At 43.0% G+C, this 17,823-nt stretch overlaps 1 protein-coding gene across 4 annotated transcripts in view; it reads right to left on the reverse strand.

Moving 5' to 3' along the window:
* Window positions 1-17,823, reverse strand: part of CADM1 (cell adhesion molecule 1) — a 247,056-nt gene that overhangs the window by 67,510 nt on the left and 161,723 nt on the right. For all 4 annotated transcript variants that reach the window (XM_073585186.1, XM_073585185.1, XM_073585184.1 and 1 more), the window contains exons 3-5: window positions 12,927-13,079; window positions 11,379-11,516; window positions 8,238-8,399 (exon numbers count right to left, since the gene is read on the reverse strand). In XM_073585186.1, the coding sequence (XP_073441287.1) occupies window positions 8,238-8,399; window positions 11,379-11,516; window positions 12,927-13,079 (453 nt within the window). The remainder of the gene's footprint in view (window positions 1-8,237; window positions 8,400-11,378; window positions 11,517-12,926; window positions 13,080-17,823) is intronic.

Here is a 17,823-nt window from a genome sequence, read left to right on the forward strand (position 1 = left end):
GTTGCCATGGCACAATGAAAACTGAACTCTGGTTGCTGTGGTACAATTAAAGTTGAGCTCTGGGTTCTGTGGCAACATGAAGGCGGAGCACTGGTTGCTATTGTAAAATACAGTTTTACTGTAAGAAATTACTGATGAATGAGGCCCAATAAGTGACATCCTGCAAAAATCACACAAAGGAAACGGGGCTGTTATAAGGCCTCCCCATTATTTATACATGAAATAGTTGAATCCTCCTAAAACTAACCTGTCGACGTAACTGCCCCCTAACACCCTGGGGGTGAAGGCCTCATGTGCCCTCTGACTAGTAGACAATCACTGCACAGAGTAATGATGGAGATCAGTCTGGAGGTCGTTTTCCTAATGGATCGGTGTCTGTACTTAAACAGAATTTTTTTTAGATCGATTACTAAACAATAATGGGTGCTCTTTTTATAGATTGGCCAGCGTCATTAGTGAAGAATGACTGCGGCATAGATATGAGATTTTTAAGTGGGCTTACTAACTTAGAGGACCATCTCATGGTGAACCCTGACCATCCATGAGAATAGGGGTACAGAACCTGCAAATGGGGGGGCGTATGGGTCCTTTTATTCATTCCCTATAAAATGTTCTTCATTTCCATGCGCTCCTCAGGAGAGGCCTGAGCGCTCCGAGTCCTGCACAGTACATCTCATCACGCTCGGTATCATTACAGTACTTATTACGGGGACCGCGCGGTGGCATTCCAGTCACGAGGCCGCGAAAATCTCTGCAGCATTTGTACGTCACACATTTATAAGGCTGAATATTTAATAGGGGAACCCTGCAGAACCGCGCTGCCAATTAATACTTTGATTTACTCTCCTACACATTGACTTCATATTTTACTGTAAATGGATGTAACAGACGCACAGGGAATATACGGTTAACAAGGCCGGGCGTGCTCTCATTACTACTGTGTATATAGTGCTGAACATACTAATGTGCTGCAGCATTTGCTCCCAGGAATGGGCTATCGACTAATTTGCCACTGAGTCAATATTGGCGCCATGTGACCATTAATATAGGGATATCCTCAGCAGATTGTACCGGGATGTACACGACACACATTGCTGGCAATGTATATGACAACTCGGAAAGTGGACAGCGCTACCAGAAGTCAACCAAGAGGAGGTTTGCGGTGTACACTTGGCGTACGCACTTGGAACACACTCGGCCTATGAATAACACATCTGTAGGCCATGATTTACCCGAACAAAAACAAAAAAAAAAAACTCTTTCCCTTCCAAACTTGGAATCTTAAGGCCTATGTGTCTGGCATATCCATAGGCCCCGATTTACCCTATGGAAACAAAACAATTGTAATTTTGAACACTTTACTTGGAAGGTTCATGGCCTATATGGCAAACATATCCAAAGGTCTCGATTTACAGATTGCCAAAAAAAAAGAAAAAAAAAAAAAAAGACTTTTTGGAATCCCCAGCTGGCAGCTAACGGTCTATACGTTACACATATCCATGGGCCCCGATTTATCCTATGGAAACCCAAAAATATATCCTCACTTGGAAAGTTCATGGCCTATACATCAAACATATACAAAAGTCCCAAATTAACAGAAGGAGGCAAAATAAAAAATATATATGTTCATTTGGCCTCCCCACTTGACAGCTGACAGCTCATGGTCTATCTGTCAACAGGCCCCGATTAACTTGATGGCCACCAAAAAAAAAATGTCCTTTGAGGTTCCCCACTTGGAAACTCATGACCCAAAAATGGCTACTAGCCCAGGTTTACCAGAAGTAGGCCAAATAATGTAATTTTAGCCTCCTACCTGGATCGCTCACAGCCTATATGTCAAACATAGCAAGAGGTCCATATTTACAGGAAATAAAAAGTCCATTTGGTCTCTCCATTTGGAAAGCTCATAATCTATACATCAGACATAACCTTGGGCCCCCTCATTTACCAAAAGGAGATTAAAAAAAAAAACCATCCCATTGGCCTCTTTCAAGACAGTATGGCTTTCTTCTTTTTCCTGTCTTGAGTACCATCCTAAACTACATTATTCTACAAGGAGGCGCCCCTTATAACATTGAAGCCTATGGGTGACGTTGGCCTATACACTGGCATCCATTGGAGAGAAATTCTCCAGCTGTGTATTTCTGAGGCACACTGCAAATGCAATGTGAACGCACCCCTCATCTGGGTGTCTTGGGGCATTCTCCCTCATTGATTTCAATGTCTAAAATACGCTAGGAAAGGAGAAAATATTGTGGGCATGTTTACTTTTGCAAAAGCCTTTCTCTGTAGGGCACTGCGACAAATTTGGCCACAAGTTGTCTTCTCTGATTTAAGCCACTAAACATCTACGGAGCTGCAATCATCCAGCCGCCAGAGAGGGTATCAGCTGATCAGTGCGGTTGATGTATGTCGGACCCCTCTGATCTCACATTGATTGGAGATCCAGCACATTGGTCATCAATTTGCAAGTCCTGTACAACCTGATAACGTATCAATGCTCACCCACACCAAACCGCTGTAGGTGCCATTCCTGCACTTCTCCGAGCCACAAAGTCCGCTTTCTGGCCTACCAAAAAGGTCCACTCATCCTAGAACCGATCACAGTAGTTACCATCTTTCACAGTGGTTGGCTACACAGGCATTTCCAGGAAGTTGGAAGACTGGACCGGCGTGCTTGAGCGTCAATTCTTTTTACGGATTTTAAAAAAATTAATAAAGTCTGAAGACTATGCTCTTGAACACCCTTTAAGAAAAAATTATTCAGGACATCTCATTTGGTGACATGTTGTCCACGGTCATCTTTCCAGGGAGCGGCAGGTAGGACACATCATATACATGCAAAACACCTGGCAAGCAGCCGACCCAGACCACGACAGCATCACCCCCAACCTCTTGATGCAGAAGTAAGCAGTGCTGGATCGTACAGGTCTGTGTTATTCATAATGCAAACTTCGTAGGTCTAAAACACTTGCAATTTTTCTTATGTTCTACTTTTTATACTTGACCAATATTTGCAAAAACAAGCAAAAAAAATAAAAAAATAAAAAGCACACTATATTTTTTAGTCCGTAAATATTATAAATCTTTTCTACATAAATGTAAAATCATCCGGAGCAAATTTCACTAATGATACAACATATGCGGTCTTCTAATGTGATAAACTCTTCTTTAGGATGAGATAACAAATCCAGAGATGAAAGGACAAGGAGCACGCTAATTAGCTATGTAATTTGCACACCTGCTTGTATTCTTTTCTGCAACTACTGCCCCCTGGTGGCCACATTGCCTACATCTCTACCTTGAAAGCCTCGATTTATGAAAATGCACAGATTTATTTTTGTCTACTCGCACTAACTATAAAACTTGTAATAACCCGACAATGAGGAAAAAAAAATTCCAATTATAGTTTTCAACCAATGGAATTTAAAGAATTGGAAGCTGCAAACAGGCCATGCTTTTTTTCCCATTTAATTGCACAAGACGTGTGAATGAGAGGCTTACATTAAATTTAAGTTATTCAGATTTTACCTTTGGGCCAAAACTATAGGGATAAATAGGCTAGGGCTCCAGGGCGACATGGGAGTGCTGTCAAATAACAGCATTGACGCGACTCACGGGGGACTGAAATGTTGAAAGGGAACCCGTCAGGACGTTTTTACAGCGGTGCGGATGTATAGGTCCTGGTATAATAATAAAAATGATACCTGTCTTGTAGGAATCCGATGTGCCACAGCTGAGAAAACAAATAAAATTAGCCTGGAAGTGCCTTTGGGGTGTGTCTGTAGTCAGAATGCATAGACACTCCCCTAATGCACTTAGAGGCCAATTTGCATATGGCTTTACAGCTTTATGTCTCAGCACTGGAGTATCGGATTTCTACAAGTCAGGTATCATTTTAGTTGTTGTACTAGGACCTATACAGCCATACTAGTAAATCATTCATGGTCTATATGCAATATTTTTTTTTTTATTCTGGGTCTGACGAGAATCTATGGTGGCCAAGATCTCGAGCATAAGGCCGGGATCACACATACGAGAAACATGGCAGAGTCTCGCATGTTAATCCCGGCAGTGCCGTCGGCACTCGGATCAGAGAGTGCGGCTCCATGTATTGCTATGCGGCCACACGCTCTGATCCGAGTGCCGGCGGCACTGCCGGGATTAACATGCGAGACTCAGCCATGTTTCTCGCATGTGTGATCCCAGCTTAAAACTTCCTTCTGCCCCCAAAAAAGAATAAATACAGTAGCCAAGTTCACCCGTAAAGGATGTGCTGCGGATTTGCTGTGTGGATTCCGCAGCAATTTACTTTATAATACAAGTGAATGGGGTTTGCAGAACGTCATTAGCACATTGTGGAAAGTCTTCTCTGTGCATTTGCTCACAATTCTGCAATGTGTGAACATGGCCTAAGGGTACATGTGCTCAGATGGAGAACATATCTGAGTACCAGCATCAAGGGGTATTTTTGTCTTTCAGAATCTACAGTGTAAATTGAGCGGATATTGGTAAATTGTGGATTTTAAACGCATTTCATCTGTTTGCAACAAAACAAAATACACACAATTTAATGCAGATTTCATGTGGAAGATCCACAGCAGATGCAATCCATGTGCAAGTACCCAAAGTGATAATTAGGGGCATTGTTATGAGTGAATGGCTAGTGCCTTGGCTAACAAGAGATAACCACATGCAAAGTCTCCTATAGGACCTCAGCATTATAGGGGGTATTCTCATATTGTACATGTTTTGCATAGCCACAGAAGTCCAATGGGATCTCAATCTCTAGAAAACTGGGCCAGATGGATGGTGCAGCCAGTGGAGAGGTGGTTGGAACTCCCATTTCGTTCTAAGGTAATTGCGACCACCTCTTTGTTGACAGCGTGTGATCTACTCTCCAGGGAAATGCAGATTCTATTGGTGGGACTCCCATCTGGAATACCTCATAAAATGGGAATACTTTAAATGCCTAGTCCAGCTCATACAACCTCTTTATTAATTGTAGGTCCACCAATAACAAGGAAAGTAGTCGCCATCAACAAAAAATTGTCAATATAAAGACTGGTTATGTTGTACTTGTCATATTACATTAATGCCAATATGGACCCTGTATGGGATGACAGCAGTCAAGATCTGCAGCAGATGCCATCCTTGCCTCCGGCTAAGGATTGGAAGACGTGTATTTACCAATTCTGCAGGGTCTACCAGAGCTGTACAATAGTCATCAGGAAAAGCGAGATGCGAGAACATATAATGCCACAATGTCCATTCATCTCTCTATATTCAAGTCACTTCATAAACTATACAACCCCCTGCTCAAAGAAGGATTACTGCTCTGATGCCTGCATCTCCAGGCACACCATAGAATCATACAGGTTAGGTCAGATTTACGTACCTTTCCTGCAGCGGGACCCCTTATAGTTTCAGAATACAATCATCTCTATGGCCACTTTTTAAGTGCCCCAATACCTTACACTGTATAAATTGTGGCAGCTGACATCTAAAGAGCAAGCGAAGGCAGCATTTGACATTACTATATATATCAAAGGCTGCGTACCATCGAACTGATTACTACATAGGATATCAAAGCAATACCAATGCTTGGTTAATCATGTGCTGAAGGTAGCGGAGGTCTTCAGAGCCATCACGTGGTCCTGGTGCTGGGTCTGATACATTACATTAAATCTGCACCGCTGCCATACTGATGCAAAGCAGTCTTTTAATATTCCATAACTAAAGAGCTAGGTTTAAAGAAGTTGTCTTGGTACACGAGCATCTCTTTAGGACTGCTGCAGATAGAGGAGCACTGTGCTCTACAGTCTTATGGACACTGAATGGCGCAATAGTGAGCACCCTTCATATAAACAGGGTGCCCCTCAGAGGTGAGACCCCAGCCATTATTTACAGCGTTTCCCCAAAAATAAGCCCTAGCATGAGTTAAAAAGATTTTTGAAGTACTCCAAAAATAAGCCCTAGTTACAGTCAATGCCGGCATTAGAAAGGTGGGGGGGGGGGGGGCAAACTGGGGCTCTCACTCTCTGAGGGGCCCCCAGCATTTCAATTTTGGAGTTTAACATTGCTTAAGAACCTTTAAAGACATCACGGTCATGTGACGATGATGTCACCAAAGGTCCTTTAACTTGTAAAGTCTACAGGAATTCAAGAGGAGACAGGCTGGTATGCAGGACTGGCATTAGGAAAAAAACTAGGGGAAAACTGGGAAATTTCTCAGGGGCCCAACTCTCTTATGTTTAAGGACCTTTGTGATATCATGGTCATGTGGCCATGATATCACCAAAGGTCCATTAACTGCGGAAGTCTAAAGGAACTGAAGAGGAGAAAGGCTGGTATGTGCAGTCTGTGCGTATATATAAACACATATATATAAATCAAGAATAAATGTGGATTGTTGTTCATGAAAAAGAAAATAAGACATCCCCTGAAAAGCCTTAACCCATCTTTCGGAGTAACAAATATAAGACCGTGTCTAGTTTTGGGGAAATCACGGTCGATATCATGTGGATAAATGATAGCTTGCTGATAATTGGGAATCCCACAGCTGGGACTCAGAAATGTCCCTTTTGAATGAAGGAGTAGCATGCGGACCACCATGCACACTACCTCTCCTTTCATTGTTTATGGAACAATAATGTCTGTAAAGCGCTGTGGAATTAATAGCACTATATAAAGGAGTAAAATAAATAAATACAAAAATAATGGAACTGCTGGAAAAAGCCAAGAATGTATTTGGCCATCTCTGGCAGTTACATGGACATCAAATGAGGTGGTGACGCGCAGGTAGGACCATTGCTCCATTAAAATAGAATACTCCAGAGCCATCTTCTAGGGGTTTTCGGAATCCAGCGATCAGCTGGTTGTCACCTATCTTGTTGGACCCCCACAGATCCTGAGAACGGGGCTCTGAAAAGCCCCTCTGGAATGGAGCGATAGTCGTGTATGTGCATGACCATTCTGTGTATTGTCAATGAGACTGCCAGACTGGTGGTGATCCCAATGGTGAGCTCCAAATGGTTAGCAAATTACCAACTATCCTATGTACAGGTGATAACATCTAATGTTCCATTGTCACAAGTCCATAGGATAGCTGATAATTTGCTTATCAGTGAAGACCTGACTGTTGGGATCACCAAGAATGGGTCACTCTCCATGGTTTAAAGGCCCCTTTCCATTTAGCAATGCACCAGCGATCCCGAACACGATATGACCCGGTCAGGATCGCTGGTGCATCGCTAAATGGTCGCTAGTGAGCTGCCAAACAGGCAGATCTCACAGCAACGTAGCGACGCAGCAGCGGTCGTTACTTACCTGTCAGACACGGCGATCCTGACGTCCTCCCGCCCACGTCCACGCGTCGCTCGACAGTGCCAGCAGGAAGCGCCCAACGAAAAATGGAGCTGCGCGATCAGCGACAGACAGCGGGGGAGCCGGTCGGATGTAAGTATCACACATAGCGATATCGCTAGCAATATCGCTGCTGCGTCACAAAATCGGTGACGCTTTAACGATATTGCTAGCGATATCGCCATGTGTAAAGCCCCCTTTACTCTGAATAGGACTGACAGATGGCCAAGTACAGCTCAGCTTTTTCCAGCAGTCCCATACACAATATGTGAAATGGTGATGCGCAAGCGTGATTATGGCTCCCTTCGAAGTCCCATTCCCAAAATCAGTGGCAGCCCAGCAGCAAGTTAACCCTTCCCTATGGAAATGTGATAAAGTGATAATCCCAACAAGTTATCAACTTTCTAGAGGTAGGTGACAACTTGCTAATTTGGACCACCACAGATTCAGAGACCAGAAATTTAAATACTCAGCCAGAACAGATCGGTAGCTGTGCATGTGCATCACGGCTCAATGCTTCAATTACGGTACTGATTGATAAAGAATACTGCATTCATCTATCTCCAGCAGCCCCATAGAGATGAATGAACAGAGCATAGATGTGATGACTGGTACATCCCAATGGGACACTTTAGAGCCCAGTTCTCGCATTCAGTTGTGACAATAAGACCCTACTGCTCAACAAGTTATCTCCAACCCTATGGATAGAGGACATTGTCCAATATTGGGAATAATTCTTTAAACATCTAGAAGTAGCGAAATTCAAGTGATGGAACGGATTCCAAAAAATGTTCTGGTTTATTGATATATTAAAAATCAACCATCAATTAAATAAAGTGAACCCCAAAGTTCCCCACTAGGATACTACTCACACTGCACATCAATGTACTGCCGAGTCTCCAGGTCCTTCACAGCCGGATGATCCACAAGACAGACAAACGGGACCTCATCGTCTTCTCGTAGAATGGTGACGGATATCTGACTGCGAACTCTGAACATCTTATTGTCCATGGTCTCCACCTCAGTCTTGCCACCTGCAAATATCCACAGCATTACCTCTTTGTGCAATAAGCATCATCATCATCATGGAGCTGTCCTGATTCTCCCTCTCGCTGTGCAGAGAATGTTGAAATACATGTCCTAGTTCTGGATTCGTATTTACCACCTGGCACAATGTCAGGATGACCTGATCTCGAGCTTCCCCAATCTAATCTGTAATTTCGCCATCTATAGAGCATCACTGCCTCCATAAATGCTCCTTCCTAAGCTTTTTGTTTCAAGCTCTCCACGGAAAAGTGTAAAGTTCCGTCAAAATCTAAGTCATTTTCTGTTCTCGGCGTAGAATTACAATCGTTATGTCTTGTTAGAAGAAAACCCGCGACCTCTGCAATCACGTTTTTCTTGCCCATCATTTCTAAAACAGTAATTTAATTAAATGGCGCCGAGAAGTAACCAACAAGGTAAATCCTTAGCAATCATTCAGGTGTTACTATAAAGCTCTACATCTAATAGAAAAATAAAAATGCACCTAGGATAAAAGTACAACCAATGCAACCCTCGCCCCCCCCCACTCCAAAAAGAAAAATGGTGTGGCATGTGGACTTAAAGGGATAGTCTTGGGCTTAAGTCATCAATATTAGATTGGTGGCAGCCCGGAAGCTCAGACTTTATTGATCCGATACACCAGAGCTCCATACACTGTGTAGCGGACATTCTCTGTACTGCAGCAATTCTAATTCAAGCTGCAGTACCGGAGAACAGCCACTACACAGTGTATGGAGCTGTTACATCCAATTGTTGGGAGTGCCAGATGTCGAACCGCCATCCATCTGATATTAACGATATCAAAGTCTAGGACAACCCGTTTAACATGACAAATGTTTATCTACAGAATTAACATTCTGGATCTCACCATCAGTATACCCATTATAGGATATCGCAATGGTCTTAAACCAGTCAATGTTGAGTTACTGCTGGAAGTTGTATTTTTGCAGCTAGAGAGTCACAGACTGGAGATCAGAGAATGATATCCATCTCCATGCATTCATAAATATCGTCAGGGTTTTGTAAACTTTTTAATACTGCTGGAATATGTTTAGAATCAATATATGATCATCTGAGGTCCCAAGACAGCAATGATTAGCTAACTGAAAAAAAAAGTTGGCGCTACCCAGTGAGTATGACATCCTTGTCAATCAGGTGATCCACACAAATTATAGGGATTGTACCTGGTACTGTAGTTGTGTACCATGCAAGTTAATGGGACACAGCTGCAGTACCAGGTACAGACTCTACCAGATGTTCAAATCAGCTTTGAAAAGAATGAAACCACATGCCTTTCAATCCACTGATCAATGGAGGCCATCAAGTCGGAAAAACCCTTACTGTCCCCAAAACATTTACCATCATAGACATTTGAGTCCTCCATTGATCACTATTGTCATCTGCTGCCTGGAATGGAGAGGTGACCGCACATGCAGAAATCCCTTTTTAAAATTAAGAGACCACCACATCAAATCCCTGTCATGGGCAGCCCATTATCCAGATCTGAACCCCATTGAAAACCTCTGGAATGTAATAGAGAGGATGATGGATCGTCAGAAGCTACCAAACAAAGAACTGCTTACATTTTTGCACCAGAAGCAGTGTGAAAGACTGGTGGCAAGCATACAAAGACGCATGAAAGCTGTTTTTAAAAATCATGGTTATTCCACAAAACATTGATTTCAGAACTCTTCCTGAGTTAAAACATTAGTATTGTTGTTTCTTTTCCAAAGATTTTATTTGGATTTTAAAATAACAGGCAAGAATAGGGAGTAAGGGCAGGAGAGGAAGGAGGGGGGGGGAGAGGATAGGGATGGGGAGGGAAAGAAAAAAAAAAGAGGAGGGACATAGGTAAAATAACAATGCAACAATATAACAATATAACAAGAGTGATATTACACTTATAGGGTACATAATGCCCAGGTCACTGGGGGTGTAAAAGGTATAAACAAAACGGCTGCGAACAAACGCATAACGAGAGATTGCAAGCCAATTAAGGCCAATCATAAGTGAGCAAATATTTAACAAGGATTAGTAGACGAAATATACAATTAAATGGTAGCGCCTAGAAGTTGGTGGTGAGAGAAATTAAGTTATAGGGGACGGAAAGGCCTTGTCCCATTTGTTCCATTTTTTATAAAATTTTCCAAACTGATTATTAATCAGAGCAAAATTCAGTTCATGTGCTCTATGTTGCTGGACTAGGTGGAAGATAACCTCTGGATTTGGGAGTATTTTGTTTTTCCAGTGGAAAGTGATGAAATTTTTTGTTGTTTCTAAATGATTATAAACTTGTTTTCTTTGCATTATTTTAGGTCTGAAAGCACTGTTTGTTCTTTTTTTTTTTTTTTTTTTTTTTTAATTTTGACCATTTCTCCTTTTCAGAAAAAAAAATGTATTGCTTGGAAATTCGGAGTCATGTTGTCAGAAGTTTATAGACTTAAAGAACAATTTACATTTTACTCAAAAATATACCTATAAAGAGAAAAATCAGACAAACTGAACCTTTGGAAGTGGTATCTTAATTTTTGCCAGAGCTGTAGGCTATGCCATAAATACTTTAGGGTATGTGCACACGGAGTTTTTTGGATCTGCGGATTTTGTAGTGAAATCCGCAGATAAATCCGCAGGACCAAAGTCCTGCGGTTTATCTGCGGGTTTGCCTGCGGTTTCACACCTCATTATGGATGAGGTGTGAAACCGCAGCGGTTCTGCACAAAAGAATTGACATGCTGCGGATTGTAAACCGCAGAAAAATCCGCAGCATGTGCACAGCGTTTTTTGTTTTTTTTTACATAGGAAATAAAGGTACTGTACAACGCAGCAAAATCTGCTGCGGACCAGCAGAGCCAAACCGCTGCGGATCCGCAGCAGAATCCGCAGCGTGTGCACATACCCTTACACTGAAATAGCCCTTTTAACCCTTATAACCACTTGTCACCTGCACCCAACGCACTTCATTTTCTCACCTTCCAGCTCCTGGCTGCCCTTGTACCAGCGTATTACTGCTGCTGGCTTGCTGGCCATGGCGGTGCAATTCATCTCCACTTCTTCCCCTTCTACATACGTGTCCTTCTGCACATCGATCACCAAGTTGTTTGGTGGAACTAAAAATGACAAATGAAAACAAAAATACAATTAACTTATTCGCTCAACTGGTGATTTCACAAAAAGAATAAACATTTTTAGAGCAGACTTGAAAAAAGTATCAATGGTCAAACACTCCGAAAAAAGTCAAAACAATCTCATGTCTAAGGTGACTTTTTCCTGTCCTTAGACAGCAGATATTGAGAGAAAGGAGAATCTGGCATGTTGGATTTTTCAACAAGTCCAATCATGTGTTCTCACAAGACAGAATATATTGCCAGAAAAAGTCTGGGGTTAATTTATTTCTCCTTGCCATGAGAACGAACATGCAATTCGCCATTTCATGCGCATGCCCAACATAAGTCAACTGGTTAGCTTGCCGATGTCAACTATGTACCAAGACCCGTTTTGAATATCCGTGTTTCGCAGACTGTCATGCATACACTGGCCATAGGTCTCCTTACGAAAACCCGATATTTGCCTATAATGCTGTCCAGCTGTGGTCAAAAGATCACTAGTGGTCCTTGCATAGAAGTCAAACAGCTCGATCCTGTAGGCACCATGTCACTCTCAAGTGACCTCCATGGACAATAATGTAAATAGGCCTCCATTAGCATTCCCTTTCCTGCATCTAGTGGGGGGCATGTGTATCTTTGAGGGGGAATTGCTGATGGTGCCAGGTCTTGGAAGGGCGAAGATCAGCTGCCAAGGTTAGATCCTGGTGCCACTAGGACATTGAGAGACTGGAGATCATCTGCCACGCTCAGATCAGTCATGTTTTCAATGGGGAGAATGGACTACTATGCCGGTAGCTTACTTCCCTTGGAACCAAAGGGGTCTGGTGTCTAAAGTCAAACCTCTCTCGCTCTCCCACCATCATGTGTTGGGAGCTCGAGAAGCCGCCATAGACGGTCCACCTAACCCGTAACTATCAATTCAGCAAAATTTAACATATGTGGGGCCTTTTAGTAAAAATATGGCCTTGCATTAACTGCCAGGAAGTTATTTTTCTGCTGTAACGATCAATCGCCGAGATGAACAGGAAGTTTAGAAAAGCAAAAATGTAAAACAAAATCAAAACAAAAGCGTTCAAAAGATAAATATTAATGCAAAATAAAAGAAAAACAAAACGGGACGTCAGGACAGATTACACAGATGTAGATGAAACATTAGATGTCAAAGAATGTCAACAATGTAGAAGTATTAGTTGTTTCTACGCCGAACAATAGCTCAAAATAAAAGATACAGTTCTAGCATCAAGGAAACTGCAGAATTTAAAATGGGAAAAATGAATGAGAGGGTCACGAACAAAGTGATGCAAGACGAGCATTAAAAAAAAAAAAAATGATAGATAAAACAAGCAGAAATAAAAAATTAAAAAAAAAAAAAAAAGAAAAAAGAAAATAGGAGAGAAAGTAGCTACTCCTTACTAAGAACAGTGATTGTCGTATATGCTTCCTGCGGGGGGTCCGTGTACAGCTGGCAGAAGTATCTCCCCTCATCGTGGATGGACACATTCGTGAGAGAAACCCTCAGTTCACTACTGGAGAAGTTCACCAGCTGGAATCGAGAGTCCTTTAAAGCTGAAAAATAATGGAAAAATTAAAAAATAAATACAATCTCAAGTTATCAATATCTGAGATGGCAGAAAAATGCATTCTACAAAAGAATCAAAAGGCAAAACATTAAAAACTATAAAGTCAGCAAATGCACTAGTTAAAAAGAAAACTATTTCAGAAAATCAATAGTGCCGAGAAGTATCGGGAAGCAACGTATTGGAAGGCACTTGGAGTTCTGAGTACATTTCTTGTCAGAGCCAATCTGAAACTCTGTTGTTCTACAGATTGACCACCACTGCCAGCAGGATGCCATTGGGGTGTTAGTAAATGCTGCCTTCCCCACCACCATGTTTAATTTAAAGGCGAAGATGGATCCAGCAAGGATGGACAGACTCCTGAAGCAAGATAGTTCCTCATGAATTTTGCTGGGTTACGTCTGTGCAAAATGTATGGGAGGAGGTATATCATAAGCCTGCTCCAAAAAGGAAGGAGACCTAATAGTCCTTAGCGCTCAGGCAGATTCAGGGACCAAATAACCAACACCCTTCAGAACAGAATTATGCGATGAGCATTTCGATTTGCATTGCCCAAGTCTGACGTCCTGTCTGGTCCTACATGACATCCACCTCTGTGCTGGTATCATAAGATCTTATAGCCCTGTTGTCTCCAGACAGATCATTGCATCCAAGACAAAAGCTACAAAAAAGGATAGCCCTCCAATGTAGCTTCTGGGCTCCAACTATTGCCCACTTGGGCAACACCATAAAAAGGCCTTCAAGAGGGAATGCAACACCAACCCTACTTCTGGGAATATGGTGTAGGGTGGCAAAGCGTACAGTAGCCAGACCAGGCAGGTCTTCATTCCAGGTGCCCCAACAACAATCCTATACATTGATTTGGTCTTGGAACCAAAGGTGTGGCCATTTTTCCAGAGTATCCCAGGAGCTGTTTTTGAACACCACGTTGTATGTGGCAGGTGATACTGTGAGCAGCCTGTGCATCTTAAACATTGCATCATGACTGCAGCATCTCTCCACATCAGGGTCATCATTGGTCGATCATTACACAGGAGCTACCAGCAGCGGATCTTGATGACTTTCCCCAAATGCATTAAGAACATTAATAACCTCACTGATAACCGTCAAGGTGTGCAAGTGCCGGGATTCCTGCACGTGGTGCCAGTACTCCATACAGAATAAATCCAGATGTCTTGAACATTATTCCATTTTTTGCCAATCAGTAACATGTCGCCATCCTGAGAGTTCCATAAATCATGACTTTTCTTCTTGGTGGTGCAATTTCCATGTCAAGGAATGTGCTTGTTGGAGATACAGTATCTCTAATTGTAATCCTGGCCTTTGATGCTTTGATGATAATGAAGTGATCTGTATAACATCAGACTTCGGCTATGTCCAGCTGTTGCGTTTTTGCTGTTTTTTTTTAATGCAAATTTAAGGTTGCGTTTTACAGTACCAGCAATAGATGAAATTTCAGAAATCTCACGCACATTTTTTTTTCCCCGACTGAATTGGGAAATTGCTGCGCTTTGTCACTCAAAACGCAATGAGCAAGTACAAAAACAGCAACAGACGCAGGTATCAGGTTTCGCTGCGTTTTTGGTGCAAAAACCTAAGTTGCATCATTTTTTTTTATATTTTAGGAGGGCACTGAAGCTCAGTATGCACTAGACAAACGCTGCAGTAAAATGAAGAAAAAAAAGGCAGCAAGACAAAGCAAGACCAGGCAAGGCAAGGCAGCAAGACCAGGCAAGGCAAGGCAAGGCAGCAAGACCAGGCAAGGCAAGGCAAGGCAGCAAGACCAGGCAAGGCAAGGCAAGGCAGCAAGACCAGGCAAGGCAAGGCAAGGCAGCAAGACCAGGCAAGGCAAGGCAAGGCAGCAAGACCAGGCAAGGCAAGGCAAGGCAGCAAGACCAGGCAAGGCAAGGCAAGGCAGCAAGACCAGGCAAGGCAGCAAGACCAGGCAAGGCAGCAAGACACAATGATGAGTAGAATCGCTGTAGGAGGTCCTAAGAGCAGAAAGAACTAACATCAATCAGCTGCACTTGGAGGCTAAAGAAAGCAGCGATGCTCCGTGCAGTACACCATGTAGCATGCTCCGCACAGTACACTGTTGTGAGTTCATTTTCCCCTTCACAATTGAGGTCTGATGAACTCCCTCTTCTGGTGAAGGAAGGTAGTGAGGCTGATTACAAAGCACCTGAGCAGAATGATGATGACTGGGTGACTGGAATGAGTGTTTTTTCATCTTGCTTCACCGTCATTATATGTTGGGGGCTGCCTATTGCTTTGGGGTCTGCTCTGGGGCAGTTTAGATTTCCCTTTCTGTCTTTAGGCTATGTAGTTCTCCGGCTGTGATCGAGGGGTCTAGGGCACCGTAGGAACCCCCCACAGCTACTGCTAGTTGTTGTTGTTGTTGTTAGGTTCAGGGGTCTGCAATCCGATAGCTGCCAACTTCTCTGGCTTTCTGGACTTAGCTAGTATTTCTGTTTTTGCCTCCTGCGGTGACTCATTCATAACAGTACACCATGTAGCAGCAGCCGGTCCTTAGACAACAGGTGATCCTGTAATGAGCCGCCCCCAACGTCTTTCGTACAAATGGTCCTCCTACATGTACAGTTTTGTATGGCCCCTTGTTTGGCACATTCGCCTGGCAGCTCCTCAGCCTCCCGGCTTCCTTGCCTGGGAGTGGTGTGCTGCTGAATGATTGTCAGCTGCATGGTTGAGCCGCTGGTCCAAACTGCACGCGCTTTGATACCGCAACCTCTGGGGCACTGTGATCCGACCAGTTTCAAAGAAGCAAAGAGCTGATAGACTGCAGTGGTGGCCGGTAATCTATGTTAACAAGCTGTTAACTATTGAATTAAAAATCCCTTTGTACTTGAGGAGTGATTTTTTATTACAAAAAAAATATTGCACAAATGTTTTTTACTTTCATTTTAACCATTTATCACACAGAGCTGACACCTTTATGTGTGATTATTACTATCCTCATAAGAGAAGTGTCATCTAGGGGGACAGACGCCGCCTTCTCGAGAAGAAAAACATTGGTCTGTAGTGATAGTCTGCACATTGCCGGTGATTAAAAAAAAAAAATTACAAGTTACAGTCAACAAAATGAGAAAAACAAATATAAAAAGTCCACAGGGGTTGAAAGTCCACAAGATGAGCAAGTGATGTGCAAACTGAGGAAATCCATACAATGAAGGCACGTGTCACCAGAAAATCATACATGGTTATAGTCAGGTCTATACAGACAGATCCTCAACTTCACGGCGGTATTTACTATGCAAGATGTGATGAGCTGTAACATCACCTATTGTGAATGGTGGCTCCTTTGTTATCTACTGTATATAGAGGTGTTATCAGTCATTGTACATGCGGAGGAGGTAAGCTGTGACATCACCTATTGTGAATGGTGGATCCTGTGTCATATACTGTATATAGAGGTGCTATCAGTCATTGTACAGGAGGGGGAGGTGACCTGTGACATCACCTATTGTGAATGGTGGATCCTGTGATATCTACTGTATATAGAGGGTGTCATCAGTCATTGTACAGGAGGAGGAGGTGAGCTGTGACATCACCTATTGTGAATGGTGAATCCTGTGCCATCAGTCACTGTACAGGAGGAGGATGATGTGACATCATCTATTGTGAATGGTGGATCCTGTGTTATCTGCTGTATATAGAGGAGTTATCAGTCATTTTACTTATTTATATAGCGCCATTAATTCCACAGCCAGCGCTTTACAAACATTATCATCACTGTCCCATTTGGGGCTCACAATCTAGATTCCCTATCAGTCTGTCTTTGGACTGTTGGAGGAAACTGGAGTACCAGGAGGAAACCCACGCAAACACGGAGAGAATATACAAACTCCTTTCAGATTTTGTCCTTGGTGGGACCCCAGCGCTATAAAGCTGCAGTGCTAACCACTGAGCCACCGTGCCACCCTTGTACAGGAGAAGGTGAGTTGTGATACCACCTACTGTGAATGGTGGATCCTGTATTATCTACTGTATATAGAGGTATCAGTCACAGGAGGGGGGGTGAGGTGTAAACTTTGACAGCCATGATACACTAAGTTTCCTATGTAGCACTGATGCAGAAGACATAATGATGCACCCTACATCCTCCCACGGCATTTGGGGTAATTATCTTACTTTCAGGAAAAAGATCTTCAAATAGAAGATTTACCCTAGAAAAATAATGTAATAATTAGAGTCATGTGAAACGTTCCCCTATAATAACCTGTTATTTCTATGTCTGCAGCACAAGCTACAGATAACCATGTATCAGCTCCCGGACACATCCCGTGCACCGGCGCATTCACTACAAGTAACTATGTATCAAATCCCGGACACATCCGGTGCACCAGCGCATTCACTACAGGTAACTACGGTATGTATCAGCTCCCGGACACATCCCGTGCACCTGCGCATTCACTACAAGTAACTATGTATCAAATCCCGGACACATCCGGTGCACCAGCGCATTCACTACAGGTAACTACGGTATGTATCAGCCCCCGGACACATCCCGTGCACCTGCGCATTCACTACAAGTAACTATGTATCAAATCCCGGACATATCCGGTGCACCAGCGCATTCACTACAGGTAACTACGGGATGTATCAGCTCCCGGACACATCCCGTGCACCTGCGCATTCACGACAAGTAACTATGTATCAAATCCCGGACACATCCGGTGCACCAGCGCATTCACTACAGGTAACTACGGTATGTA

The sequence above is a fragment of the Dendrobates tinctorius genome, unplaced genomic scaffold (assembly GCF_039654945.1).
Source record: "Dendrobates tinctorius isolate UK_male_01 unplaced genomic scaffold, ASM3965494v1 ptg000086l, whole genome shotgun sequence".
Taxonomy (NCBI): domain Eukaryota; kingdom Metazoa; phylum Chordata; class Amphibia; order Anura; family Dendrobatidae; genus Dendrobates; species Dendrobates tinctorius.